This window comes from Solanum lycopersicum, chromosome 1 (assembly GCF_036512215.1).
Source record: "Solanum lycopersicum chromosome 1, SLM_r2.1".
Taxonomy (NCBI): Eukaryota; Viridiplantae; Streptophyta; class Magnoliopsida; order Solanales; family Solanaceae; genus Solanum; species Solanum lycopersicum.
Window position 1 is genome coordinate 82,958,749 of NC_090800.1, and position 14,567 is coordinate 82,973,315.

Consider the following 14,567-nt stretch of genomic DNA (forward strand, 5'->3'; position numbering starts at 1 on the left):
ATCAAATCATGTCAATATCAGAGTTCGGAGCCTAACGTGTACAAAATATTAACAAGAATTTCAAAACGGTATATAAAATTTTATATTAACCAAAACAGCAAAATCGCTGGAACAACAGCGATTTACTCCACTGGAAAAAGAATGTGATTATTTTTTAATAAAAAAAATTCAAATCGCTACCTTGACAGCGATTTTCAATTTCAATTTTTTTTTGAAAATCGCTGCAAATTTTGGTATATTGAAAAGTAGTACTTTTAGCTTGTGGTATGCCAAAAATATTGCGGTTAAAAGTACTTTGTCCACACAATAAGTAAGTTGTATAATCTAGGATCTAACAAGTTCTTCTCGAGTTTCATTATAAATTAGGAGCGAGCAAAAGTAACAGAAATTTAGAAATCATAACCCAAGAAGAGATGGGAAGAATACAAATGATACTCCATTAAATCATCAAAGTGCTCACAAACTGACTTAGATACGATTGGATTTTCAAAAGGCATAAATAAAAAGACAAAGTGTTGTGACTTTTATAAAAAAATTGCGATTTTAATTAAAAAATTTAAAAATATAGATCGCAAGTCATAGAAATAAAAAATAAAAGAAAAAACACAAAATTAAAACCTTGGTAAATGACTTGTTACATCAAATAAAACTAAAGTTTGCACTTAAACTTTTGTACCACTACCAATTTCTTCAACTTAATATCTTCTCTATTTTTCCATGAATTCAAATTAAAGTATGTGTATAATGAGTCATAAAGGTGTAATAACTTTTTGGTCAGCTGCCATTTATAAGGTGGCTTTGTGTCTTTAATTAAAGTGAGAATAATGGGGTATTAAGTAGTTCAAAAAACAGAATTAGACGTATCTATTACCAACAAGATACGTTAGAAAAATTCTGCTACAAATTTTCTTGCTATGACTTTTATAAAAGTTCAAACAGCAACATCACACAAGAGTTGAACAGTCAAGTAAAATATAGCATCAATATGGAATATGCTCCTTTGAACAAATGTTTTGTTTGACAATTAAATTTCCTTAAATGTGGGATTACCACTAATGTTAATTGTAAACAAACAAAACTTATTTTTTTCATTTATGAAGTCTAGAATGTACCTTATAATCCATTCATTCTGTTACTACAAGTGTGAAGATGTTTACTGTATTTGGTGAAAGGATGTACTAATACTAATTAATACAGCTAAAAATGGTTGAGCTCCTCGTGATGATCACACTTTTTGAGTCCCATAAACTAATTTGTTTGATAAGAGAAATCTCACACAATTAGTATTAATTAAATAAGATACGAAATAAAAAATTTATGCGATGATACATGACCTTTGTGAGGCAGTAAGTTATAAGTACAATTTACATTATGGTATCTACATTGTGGATTCAATGACCGTTGCTTATTTTAATTATATTATAATTAAATAAATATAATGTACACAATTTGTGGATGTATTAGTTGTAGCCTTGTATGTCACAATTGTCAATTGGAAATATTTAACTATTAAATTTGATTGGATTTGTTAGACTTCCCAATTTGAAATGTCATAATACAATTTTATGCTCTTTAAACAATTTTTTTACCTATAAAAAAGGAAAACGAATGATTTTTTTTAAAATTTTGTATGACTCAGTAAGTTTGAAGGGTGATCATTCATATTAGTTTATGTTAAAAGATTGACAAAAGTCTTAGGTTAATGCGATGTGTGAATTTTTTATAACGTTTGGACAATTCTCCTTTTAAGCTAGGTTTTAAAGTGAAAATTTGATCCAAAACTTAATTTCAGGTGATATAAAATCATGACGCATCTCATTCAATATTGAGACCTCAAAATCAAAAAATTCCACGCACCCATATACATAAGAAATGGTTATTACCATATTATCATGTTTTAGTTAATATTTTTCTATAAAAAGTTACTTAAATTACATTATAAATTATCTAATTATGGGAAAGTATTTACACTAATTAATCAAAACCAATGAGATTATCAAAGTGGCATAGTTGAAAAGTCTTGTTATGGGCCAATTTCGTGGAACCTACCTTCACTATACAGTACTTTAACAACGTTACCATTTTCTCGTAATTTGTGTCATCAATGATGTGACTTGTTCCCACTTAACGGCGTCTTGTCATTACTTGCTTCGCAAACTAAAAACGAGTAAACGGCGTTAATAATCCACGTCAAAGTCTTCATTCAACGCTCCACTATAATAATTCCCACGTCTACAACGCATATCTTCTTCACACTACCAAATTTCTTCACCTTACTTTTTCACCGTTCAATTGCCGGAAATTTCGCCGGAAGTCGGAACCATTCAAAACCTCATCGTTGATCTGTTTTCATCTTATCTATATACAAACCTTCCGATCATCCATTTCGTCTTCGGTTCTTGTTTACTCCCTTTAGGATCCACTCGTTGTTCTCACTGCCTTTAAATTTTCTCTATTTAAGTTATTTTCTTTTTTGCCCCAAATCCAATTTCTGAAACCCTAATTTCCCGTTTCCCAAAGCTTCTAGCTTTTGCTTATCGATGGCCCATTACTAGTAAAAATTCATATATGGGCCAATTATGAATCTCTAGGGCTTTGGGAAGTTTTAATTTGGTTTCTTCTCTTCTTTTTTTTTGATCTGTACAGTTTCGATCTGTGAGGAGGAACACAGATTGTATATAGAAATGGGTTTGTGAAATTCTCGGTAATTTATCTTTTATTAATTTTTGTTTAGGGGTTTCAGCTTTGATTTGATTTTTGGAATTTAGGGTTTGAGATTTTTTGGATTAGTGAAAGATGTCTTCAGCTGGAGTGATTGCAATTAGTCCTATTTGCAAGGAGTCTATGGTGATTCCTCCACATTTTTTACATAGCCAAGAATCTATTTTGATTTACGTGGCTATGTCAGGGTCAATGGTACCAATGAGGGTTTTGGAATACGATTCAATTGACTCGGTGAAGCTTCAGATTCAAACCTGTAAAGGGTTTGTTGTGAAAAATCAAAAATTGGTATGTGGGGGACGAGAATTGGCTCGAAGCAATTCCCTTATTAAGGATTATGGAGTTGGTGATGGCAATATTCTTCATTTGGTCCTTAAGTTATCAGATCTTCAGGTTATCAATGTGAAAACTGCTTCTGGTGAAGAGTTCACCTTTAATGTGGAAAGGAGCAGGGATGTTGGATACGTAAAGCGTCAAATTGCTAAAAAGAAGGGTGCTTTAGTAGATAGTGATGAACAAGAAGTGCTTTGCAATGGTGAGAGACTTGAGGATCAGAGGCTTATACATGATATCTGCAAGAACAATGATGCTGTGATTCATTTGTTTGTGAGAAAATCTGCAAAAATTAGAGCTAGACCAGTGGAGAGGAATTTTGAGTTGTCTATTGTGGCACCACAACTGAATGACAAGGTAACAGAGAACAGGAGTGGGAGTGAAGTAGATAATAAGCTTTTGGTCTCTAGGGAGCCACCTGATAGGGCTAGTATTTTGGAACCTATTATTGTTAACCCGAAGATTGAAGTGCCTTTGGTGATTAGTGATTTGATTGGTTCTACACTTGAAGGGTTAGATAGAGGGCATTATCCTATTAGATCATCCGAAGGCACAGGAGGAGCATACTTTATGCTTGATGCTACAGGGAGTAAGAAGATTTCGGTGTTTAAACCAATTGACGAGGAGCCTATGGCTGTGAATAACCCACGAGGGCTGCCTTTGTCAGTTGATGGCGAAGGCTTGAAGAAAGGAACAAGAGTTGGAGAAGGTGCTCTAAGGGAGTGTGCTGCCTACCTTTTGGATCATCCAAAAAATGGTAGGCGTTCATTTTCTGGTGAGGCACTGGGCTTTGCTGGTGTTCCACCAACTGCCATTGTGAAGTGTTTACATAGTGGATTCAATCACCCAGACGGTATCACTCCTAAGATTGGGTCCTTGCAACAGTTCATGGACAACAACGGAAGTTGTGAGGATATGGGACCTAATGCTTTTCCTGTGGGGGAAGTGCATAAGATTGCAGTGCTTGATATGAGGATGGCGAATGCAGATAGGCATTCCGGGAATATATTAATGGGCAAAGGTGAAGATGGACAGGTTGTCCTCATTCCAATTGATCATGGTTACTGCTTGCCTGAAAGTGTAAGTCTTCATTATTTTTTTTCTTTTCTTTGGTGTATGATATGAATTGTCGGTTGCTGCATTTCCTGATATGTCTTCACTTATATTGGTTAAAGTAGTTACAACATGATGTTAGTCATCTTTTATTATTTTTTATTGTGATCTGACATAACCTTACAGCAAGTGTCTTTTATGATTTTAAGTACCCTCTGTGATGGAAATTTAGAGGCATGTTAAGTTTCATTTATTATGATCAAGACTCAAATTTCTGGTTTTAGGGTATTACTGTCCGTTCAGAACTTCAGATTCAATGTAATCTGGATCGAATTGTTTACCCAGCATTTCTTAGGTACTTAGATAGAAGCCCTTTAGATGATAAAATACAAACCAAAGGATTAAAAGGAAATTATTTTCATGTCAAGTTCAGTATTCGCCAATGGATGGCTGTGAAATGCTGGGACTGACCACCACCTCTTTCTTACCCTGCATTTCGGAAAGCTGGTATTAACTGCACTGCGTTGCACTAGACGTAATAAACACATTTGAAGTAGTATAGTGTGCTCTTTCAAAAGAAGTTTCAACGTGCAATTAACAAAATTTCTCACTGCTCTCTGCCATGATACTGCAAAGAGACAACTCCTGTAAAATTAGTAGAATTTTTAAAGATTGTTATTTATAACCTCTCTCGGTCTCTCTTTTTAATTCAAGATTGGCAATTGAAGGAAGACATGTTAGGACTTCGGTAAAATTATGGTATCCTTTGGTTTTTGAGTTGCTTTATCTTTTATGATATTGCAGTTTGAAGATGTCACTTTTGATTGGCTGTATTGGCCACAAGCTCGTCAGCCATTTAGCTCTGAAACCATTGAGTACATAAAATCTCTTGATGCCGAAGAAGACATTGCCTTGTTGAAGTTTTATGGGTGGGACATGCCTTTGGAGAGTGCCCGCACACTCCGCATCTCTACTATGCTTTTGAAAAAAGGTGTAGAGAGGGGCCTCACACCATTTACCATAGGGAACATCATGTGCCGGGAAACCTTAAACAAAGAATCTGTGATTGAGGAGATTGTTCAAGAAGCCCTGGACTCCGTACTCCCTGACTCAAGTGAAGATGCATTCCTTGAGACCGTCTCACGTGTTATGGATCGTTGCCTTGATGAGATTGCCTATTGATAATTCACTGAAGAATTGGTATATAGGTGTACATAGGAGAGTATGCAAACACCTTATGTCTGCATGCTCAACTTCAAGATAATTTCCTGTTTTTCAATTCATTTTCGCAGTTAACTGGAAATGACCCTAGCTAGGTTGTGACCAAGTTCTCTCAAAATACTGTAAAGTTTGTTGCTCATCTTTTCATGCTGGATTAACTTGAAGGAACAATATCCTTTTCCTCAAATAAATATTTATGATATTTGTTTTTACTCATAAAAATGCTTGCAGGAGACAAGGTTATCGACATCAAACTTGCGGCATATATTTCTTTAGTTCAAGTTAAAACCAAGTTAGGGGGGAAACTGAGACTCGGAAGATGTATGGGCCAGTTTAAGCCTTTTGGGTGGCAAATTAATCAAGAAAGAACAATTTCAAGAATGAAATGTGCATATCTCAACTGATCTCTTTTATTGTACAAAACTAGGTAAACTGTTCTTCTCTGAGCTGGAGGTTCACAATATTATAGGTCACAGTATTATACAACTATTGTTAAGTTGTAAAAGTCAGTGCAAATAATACATATCACGTATCTATCAACTTATTATAAACATAGAGTGTTCCACCCTTTTGAAACGATGGGTTTTGGTATGAAGTGGGACATCAATCTTATTTTAGAAAACCTTAACTTGATGCCTAGTTCACTTCAAACCTAATTATGCAAACCTTATTTCTCACTCAAAACTCTTAAGTAATTGTTAAACCTCCAAGAAAACACAAATGAGAAAGCAAAACATCTTTGATTGGAATGATACTTATACATCTTAATATCAATCAACTGACTTCAATTTGTTCTTTTCGAAAATCATTTCACCCCATTAAACATCAGATTTAACGCAACTATGACATCAAACATCTAAGTGTTGCCGTTTATGTCAGCCTACAATACCCCCCAAAAAAAGTGCTTACGAGGATTCTGTCTGCTTCTTTGGAAAACAAAAGGATAAATATGATACGAAATTAAGGAAATTTTAAAAACAAATCTATAGTTTAGGAGTTAAATCCAGGCTTTATTTTTTTTCTTTGTATACATGAATCTTTGCTGGTTACAAACAGTTATTCCTTAACAAGAAAGAAAAGCAAAAGGGGTAAGTAGCACTTCTGTTAATTTTGACAGAACAAATCACTGTAGTAGATCCAGACAATTTAACCAAGCAGTAGACACTGAAGTCTTTCCTCCTTTTTCTTTATTGCTAATGATAGGCTAAACCCAGCACTTTATTGACATCCTCTCCCTTTCTTATTCTACATTCTTGGCACTATATTTTCCCAGCTGGGTTTCATAATAGAGTGAAAAAGATTGAATCTTTAGCCATGAATGATCCTTACAGATCTAAACCCAGTAGCGGGCGAACAAATTTTGCTTCATGTATTTGTGCCACTGTCTTCTTGATCTTTCTTATTGCAGGCATTGTTGTCGCTTACTTCTTCCTCTTCAAACCCAAAACTCCCAAAATCGCCGTTGAGGCAGTTCGATTCCCTACTTTCTCTGTTACCAACGGTACTGTTAACTTCACCTTCTTCCAGTACGTCTCCGTCACAAACCCAAATCGGGATGAGTTTACTCACTATGACAGTTCGCTTCAGCTCAGTTACTCAGGGGAGCCGGTGGGTCTTGTTTTTATTCCCGCCGGGAAGATCGACGGTGGTAGGACCCAGCATATGTCGGCGAAATTTGATGTTCAGTCTTACCCACTTCCAGCCAAGCTGAAAGCTGATGTCTCCGGCGGGATGATTCCGACGACGGCGGTGAACGTCTTTGATGAGGGACCCACAATGGAGGTGGAAACGAGGATGAAGTTGGTGGGAAGAGTTAGGGTATTGAAAGTGTTTACACATAGGGTGGACAGTGGAGTGAAATGTGGAGTAATGATTCAAGTCAGTAGTGGCTCTGTTTTAGGCGTCCGTTGCTGATGATGAAGAATGGCAATTTGCAGTATGTAGAATTAGGTGAACGGAAAGTGCAGAAATTGATGAAGATTGTTTTTGTGCTTTGGCTTATTATGTGTATATGAACATATTATTGAATTTGTCCAATTGCAAGATGTTTTCTTTTGTTAGCATAAAGACAATTCCTTTTTGCCCATTTCCAGATTTGTCAGTTTATCGTTATTGTGCTCAAGTTGCAATCATTGAATGATTCTTGGAAATCAGTGATACAGGTAAGGCGGTGTACAATAGTCTAACCCATACCAAACTACCGTAATGCGAGGCTGTTTTTTTCTTAATTTCATCTTTAGGATGTTTCTCTAAATGAATGATCACAGGTTTCTGAGAAACAGAGAACAAGTAGAAAATTATCAAGGCAGCATATAGAATAATCAACTTTATACTCTCTAATAATTTTGACAGAAGTCGCTTTTAACATTTGATATAATTACATGAACTATCCAACACAAGGGAGATGTCTAGAGATGCACAGAGACTAAACCTATCATGAATACAAAAATTTCCATTCTATAATTAAATCAACTCCATATGTATCATGGAACTCATCTCTAATGGGAAAAGAAGCAAATGATAACGTACATGACTCAACTCGTTGCTTCAGGCTCAGATTATAAAATGTCCATCACAATTCAAAGAACAATACCATCTGAGCTAATTGTGACGCTCCACCACATGCAGTATATGGTGTTAGAATGAGTCTCAAGTCCGTGACAAATTGTTGTTGACTACTAGAAACTAGGGAACAGTTTCCATAAGAGCCAGCATGTCTTTGAGGAGTTATCCAGCAGCTGAAAATATGCCCCTCACAGTCTCTCATTTGGGTAAGCACCGGCTCAACCTCAGGGAACATAGTAAATTGTCCAATAAAAAGGACAAAACCAAGATCGATATTGAGCTCTCCTTTCAATTTCTCAAAGTACATAACACGTGCTCAGTTATGAAGAATCAATTAACAGGGGCTGCCTCTGCCAGTCTGCCATTACGTTCCTCTTTCAGCAACAACAAATCGTCGCATCAGTTTTTCAATCAATGATTCTTAAAGCTTTCAAAAAATTAGAAAATATCACGTGGGACGTACAAGAAGAAGCCAACACGGTAATATAGTATTACTTACATACAACTTTTCATTGTTTTCATGAATTTTACTCTCTGTAATAAAGTATCTACTGGTAAACCAACTTACTCAATAGCTTATCTGAATTAAGCTTACAGTTGTGAAAGATCGCTGTGATTTCAAAATTAGAGGGATACGACCGCAACTATTACTATAAGGAAAAGAAACATTTGTTTTTCCAAGAAAGGACATAGGAAAGTGAAGGGTTAAGAAAATTGAGAGGTACAGAAATTAAGTTAAGGAACTCTAACCAAAATTTTCTTGCTGATAAATTCAAACAGAAATTCAATGCATATCAAACAAAGGCCTTATTGATCTTCTCAGTTTCTACTGTAATCCAAACTTGAGTGGATCTAAAAAAAGATGGGCAAGCCATGTTTAAATCTTTCAGCTTATATGTTTTTATTATGTCTATGGTAAGGGTTGATAAGATTTTTGCGCCTTGATAACTAGCAAGTACCCATGTATAAGCACAGCGGATAATTGAAATGCAAACTGGACTGTTTGGCAGGTACTTATGAACTGTTCTAAAAGCGTCATCAGTTCACAATAAACTAGAACTAAAACTAACTACAAAGTGTAGTACCTGTAAACACCAACATGACAGCTATTTAGAAGTGGGCTTTTTTAGCTTCTTCCGTGACCTCCTCCTGAAAAACATGAAGGTTATAATCAAAAGAAGAGTTCTTGTAGTGGGAGAAACTAGGCATCATATAAATATTTGGCTTTATACAGTTCACTAGAAAAGATTTGCCTGCTTTAAAATTTGGCAACAGGTGTATGATTGCAGCGTACCTCTTTTTGGTAGGTTTTCCAGTACCAAATACACCTTTCATTACTGTAGTTACATCCAAAGATCGTTCACGCATGATTTTTTCATGGTATATCTTACTCCCAATATCCGTGATAGCTTCCTCCACCTCTTCCAATGACTGGTCCACATTGAGCTGCTGCAACTGCCCTTTCTTGATTACTGTCACATTAAAACCATTTGTTTTGGCATCCCGATAAGCATCCTGCACAATAGGCAATAATGAATAACAAAATAAAATTTCCTCAGCAATGAAAAATAGTCGATAGCAGTATTATGATCTTTAACGTAACAGACTAAGAGAATAAAAAATAAAGCAGAGAACAGAGACAATACACCAGCTATTTCAGTTTCACATAAAGTGAGAAGTAAGAGAATAAAGAAATAGAGGGGAAATCGAATCTATCTGATTTAGCATATGAAGGATTTAAACAATAAACAGTAGCACTAATGGCATACCTAGCTCGGAACAGCAGGAAGATTTAGCACATTTATAAAATTTGGGGAACTTGACAGCACATTTATACAATTTTAAGATTTCTAGGAATTTTATCAGGAGAGTAGGAAGTCCTACTTTCTTTTGTCCAACTAAATAACATCCCAAATTCGGAAGGAGATATCGTTTTAAGAAAAAACACAGATCCACAAATGTTCCAAAAATGTATTACACATGCTAATCAATATGCATTCTGACAGCTTTAGGATCTCACAGAAAAATATTACACAGAGACATAAGCACCCCCACCACTCATCCCCAAACCCTCCTCTTATGCATTGGTAATTTCTCCACCAATGATGTTATCAACTGTTTTAGATCTGGAAGCACTGTCGTTATGTAAAGAACACGATAGGACCAGTTAAACAAAGAAATGCCGTTACACCACAAATAAATAAATTTACCTTAGGAGGTCGTGCCACAACAAAGGCATTCCCATTGCCGAGCATTTCCATTTGAGCCTGTATTATATAGCAAAGGTTTTTACAGTCACCAGCATCCTCAAAAGCAATTACGTGATACTGCTTGGGATCCAACTCCAGATCAGCGCCCATCTCTAGTGAATAGAATCCTGCCTTCATCTCTCCTTCTTCCTCAGTGTACAATTCAATACACTACAAACAAGAACAGAAAGAGATATTGTTTGAGAAATCACGATGTAACTGGGAAATACAAAATAAGACTAGACTTTAGAGGGCCTTAACATTGGGAAGCCAATTAAAGGCTCCAGAAATAACTCCAAAAGTTCCCCAATATAAGTCTTTGGACAAAACCAACAACAGACACGGTGTAGTCCCACAAGTGGGGTCTGTGGAGGGTAGTGTGTAAGCAGACCTTGCCCCTACCAAAGGTGGTAGAGAGGCTGTATTCGATAGACCCCTGGCTCAAGAAAATAGACTGCACCAATAACCTTTGGACAATATGTGCACCAATTACCTCTAGATTGCACGGGTTCTATCTTACTGCATTAGTAGTGGTATATTTTGGCAGGAGTGTCACTATTAATATAGGAACTAGGAAATCTGCAGTAGAAGGAAGGATATCATATTCATTTTAATCATACAATTACATGCCTAGCAGTACAGAAGCCTCACATATGAGGTCATGCTCTTCTTAATTGTGTTTCCCTCAATTGATCAAATTCGTTTTTAAGTAGGAAATATGACAAATGAAAAAGGTAATAATTACCAATACACGGGGTAGATCAAGCCACCATAGGTAGTCCTCTTCCTTTTCATCTGCATATTCACGATATTTGCTCACTACTGCCTGGGGTCCAAACAGTTCCATTTCTCTTTTCACCTTATCAAGTTTCTCTTTGATTAATTTCTTTCCCTTCTCAGGTAAGTTGTCCATCAGATCAGCAGCTTCCTTTATTTCTCTTTCTGTAATCCACTTGTCCAAGTCCTTTCCTACATCCTTCATTACAGATTTTATTTCCGGATCTGTCTCTGCATTGTAGGATTCCAAGAACCCTCGGGACCATTTCTTTGTATGCTGCCAGTACTCTTTACCAGATTTCTTGCCAGCCTTGATGGAACCATCACTACTTTCAATGATGGTCCTGGGAGTTTTTGTCTTTGCATCTTGAATAGATATAGCTGAAGTTGAATCAATTTTACTGCTCAATGGGGATTCTTGCAATCCTAATGGCAAGTCTTGTCTTTCTTTCTTTATGATCTTTGAACTTTTTAAGCTTTCTGCAACTACCTTGCGCTGTTCTAAAAAGTAATTGAGAAACTCTGAACTTCCTTCCAGTGGTGGACCTTTCCAGCGAGGTATAATTTTCTCGGGTGGATCATATAAACTGATGCCATCTACAGCAAAAGAAAGTAATTTTCTTAGCATAGCCTAAAAATTCAAAATAATTTTGTTTTTCCCTTTGACCACCCACTAACCCATAACCTTACGGCAACCCTCAAACAAGAAGGAATATGAAATTAATCCAAAAAAAATCAAGATTTTGGTCGTGAAGGCGGCTCAGAAATAAGAAAGAGACAAATATGATGAACAATAGAACTTAATTGTCTGGCTGTGTCTTTCAAAATGTTCACCAGGTACGATGACATTAGGATTTATTTATTCGATTTCCATGAGGGAGTTTGAGCATTAAGAAAAATTAAATACCTGCTCCATAATCAAGGTTTTCAATGTTTGAGTGGAGCCACTCGTGCAAATTCTGTAGTTGTTTATTCTCTTGATCAACTTTCTTCTCAAGGCCACTGAAGAAGGCAAGTTTATCTTCATCATCCATCTGATAAAATGGCTCTCTACCAGCAAGCTCATTTTCTCTAACTTTAAAAACAATTTCATTAAGTCTTTCATCTTTCATCCACTCAAGCTCGGTGACATTCTCATTAGTCTCAAGATGAAACATCTGAGTTTTCAGATTCAGCTCCTCGTCAGATTTCTCCTTTGCCACACGGTAATTATCCCTAAATCCCATTTGAATCTTCTTAATGACTGGTTCAAATTCATGGAAGTTCTTTTCCAACCAGCTTCCATTATTTGGTGATGGTTCCAGCTCTTTAGTTCTGCTGTTATCTTCTTGATGAGAGTGGGTTTCAGGTATTACAGTAGGTGGTGCTTCTTTATCATCATGTTCAGAAATGTCATTGGCTGGAAATGCTTTATTGTTCTCTTGACAATGATTTGAAGACGATGTCAAATCTGAGGTTTCAAGTGGAACCGACCGCTGAAAGATTTTGATCTCACCAAGTTGTGAGCTTAAATCACCAACTGTTGCTTCTTGTTCAGGTGATGACAAATCAAGTGATTTAAGCTCTTCATATCTGCTGTTTTCATCATCATCTGAACTCAGACTTTGATAGCACTTCTCTTTGTTCAGTGCAGCTACAGCACTGTTGCTTGTTGGAAGAAATTCTTCTTGCTTGAAGCTGGAATCTTCATAAGCAAAATCAGATGTTCCACATAAAGGCAATCGATCAAATTCTTTTCCTGCTTTATCAGACAGCTGGTTCATATCACCAATGCTCTCTTCTTCCAGTAGTGGTATTGATATATTTTCCACCTCTGGTTCACATTCAGAGGTCCTTTCTTGCTTTGTTTTCAGTTTCTCATTTTTCTTCGAGAGGTATTCCCTAGCTTCCTTAACTGACAGAATGATTTTTGATTTTGATGTTACAGAGATTTCACTTGGCTTGCTTGATTTTCCAGACGTTATAATAGGTTTTTCAGTTCCATAAGTGGAGATTACGTCATGCTTTGACTCACATGAATCTGCCATAGGACTTGTGATATCATCTGGTGGTTCTAAATTGCTGTTGGAGGTCTGAACTTCATGATTCACCAGTGAAGATGAACTGGTATGGACTCCATTATTGTCAGAGGAAGTTGTTGGCCCAACAAATCCACTGAGATCATGTTGCTCATTAATATCCTCAAACAAATTCTGTTCAGCAACTACCATTTCATTGAAGAGTTCGGTTGAGGCTGGATAATCTCCTGATTCTCCTCCATTATCAGCTTGAAGAGAATTTCCTTTTTCCTGTTCTCGTGCATGCCTCGCCATCTTTCGGATTTCCTCAATCTCTTCATAGAATTCAGCATTCTCAAACTGCTGATTCTGAAACTGCTCTGCTAGTGCTAATTTACCATCAACTTCCCTTGCTTTCTTTATGCTGCTCATAATTTCTTGCTTATTGAGCCAAGGCCTTTCGAGAGACATGTTATCTGGCTCTATGGTACCCCGGATAACTTCCACCTCACCTTTCGCGGTCTTCTCCTTCTCCTTTCTAGCTTTCATTTTCCTCCTCAGCATTTCCTTCTCCAAACTTGAGTACTCTTCTTCTCCATTATTTCCAGAGATGAACATTTTCTTCACCGTCCAAATTAAAAAGAAACCACAAAACACCACCAATCCAATACTAGGCAACTTTTTAGATAGATTTGGATTTAGAGAAAACGTACTGAGCCTATTGACAGTATACGGCATCTCCCCAGATACTACAGTATTGGACATCTCTCCAGAAACTAAAAACTTAGCCACTGAACTATTCTTAGGAAGCAAATTTTTGCCACTTTCCATTTCCCTAGCTAAAACCTCCGCAAGTGAAATTTTTGCATTTACATCCTCATGTTCCTCAATCGTAGCATTCCGATACAATGTTGGATCAATTCTGCTTCTTTTCAAAATTTCATCCTCACTTACAACTACCCTTTTGACCTTACCCTCGGAATCTTGAAAAACAGTAAATATAGGACCAGTACCAATACCCCAAAACTCTGTATCTTTCTTATACTGCTCAACCCAGCTCTCCAATTTATTCCACAAAACAGACTCCCCCAAAGCCTTTGTTTTCAATTCTTTCACTGATTCTTCAGTATTACCAACCACCCCAGTATCAGAAACAAGATTCTTACTTTTTTCATCACCATGTTGAGACTCAAATTGAAAAATTTCAGAAGTTGGGTTGTGAGTAATGGGGTTTTCAATTACCTGTTGCTTCTGAGTTAGCTTTTTCCTCAAATAGTTCTGACGTTTGGTTCTTCGGCCGAATTGAGCTGAAATTTGGAATCTTGAAGGGTTGGAGAATGGTGAGATGGGACTGCAAATCTTGAAATTGCGTGCTAAAGGGGTTCTTTTTCTCCATTTTGAGATGCTGAATTTGGGTGAAGAAATTTGAAGAGGGTAGAGAATTGAACAACTGCTTGATATTGTCAGCAAGCTCATAGTATTACTCGAACAAAGGAGTATTACAAACGAGAACCTTAAACCCTGATAAAAGCCTCATCGAGTTTTCACAAACTTTTTTTTTTTTTTTGGGGTTATTTATTTTATTCTTTAACTAAATGCAGATAATATTTGATTTTTGTGTATAAAAAAAAAAAAAAACAGGAGTCCTACA

At 36.5% G+C, this 14,567-nt stretch overlaps 3 protein-coding genes across 3 annotated transcripts; 2 read left to right on the forward strand and 1 right to left on the reverse strand.

The window, feature by feature from the left end:
• The first annotated feature begins 2,095 nt into the window (after nt 1-2,095).
• LOC101252721 (phosphatidylinositol 4-kinase gamma 4-like) lies at nt 2,096-5,550 on the forward strand. The gene is made up of 2 exons (XM_004229937.5): nt 2,096-4,134; nt 4,912-5,550. Exons 1-2 carry the CDS (start codon nt 2,797-2,799, stop codon nt 5,287-5,289), a joined length of 1,716 nt encoding a protein of 571 aa, XP_004229985.1. The 5' UTR covers nt 2,096-2,796; the 3' UTR covers nt 5,290-5,550.
• Nucleotides 5,551-6,323: 773 nt separating this feature from the next.
• LOC101253024 (uncharacterized) lies at nt 6,324-7,414 on the forward strand. The gene has a single exon (XM_004229938.5). The coding sequence runs from the start codon at nt 6,643-6,645 to the stop codon at nt 7,240-7,242; it is 600 nt and encodes a 199-aa protein (XP_004229986.1). The 5' UTR covers nt 6,324-6,642; the 3' UTR covers nt 7,243-7,414.
• Nucleotides 7,415-7,641: 227 nt separating this feature from the next.
• Nucleotides 7,642-14,566, reverse strand: LOC101253533 (uncharacterized). Its single transcript, XM_004229939.5, has 6 exons — nt 11,827-14,566; nt 10,888-11,516; nt 10,104-10,313; nt 9,188-9,408; nt 8,979-9,042; nt 7,642-8,267 (listed from the first exon to the last, which is right to left on the reverse strand). The coding sequence occupies exons 1-5, from the start codon at nt 14,390-14,392 to the stop codon at nt 9,000-9,002; spliced, it is 3,669 nt and encodes a 1,222-aa protein (XP_004229987.2). The 5' UTR covers nt 14,393-14,566; the 3' UTR covers nt 7,642-8,267; nt 8,979-8,999.
• Nucleotide 14,567: the final 1 nt, after the last annotated feature.

Coding starts and splice junctions, on each gene's coding strand:
- LOC101252721 (XM_004229937.5), top strand. CDS start 2,797: ATGTCTTCAGCTGGAGTGATTGCAATTAGTCCTATTTGCAAGGAGTCT. Junction 4,135..4,911: donor GTTACTGCTTGCCTGAAAGT/GTAAGTCTTCAT, acceptor ATGATATTGCAG/TTTGAAGATGTCACTTTTGA.
- LOC101253024 (XM_004229938.5), top strand. CDS start 6,643: ATGAATGATCCTTACAGATCTAAACCCAGTAGCGGGCGAACAAATTTT.
- LOC101253533 (XM_004229939.5), bottom strand. CDS start 14,392: ATGAGCTTGCTGACAATATCAAGCAGTTGTTCAATTCTCTACCCTCTT. Junction 11,517..11,826: donor AAACCTTGATTATGGAGCAG/GTATTTAATTTT, acceptor CTTTTGCTGTAG/ATGGCATCAGTTTATATGAT. Junction 9,409..10,103: donor TTGTGGCACGACCTCCTAAG/GTAAATTTATTT, acceptor CCTATTGTGCAG/GATGCTTATCGGGATGCCAA.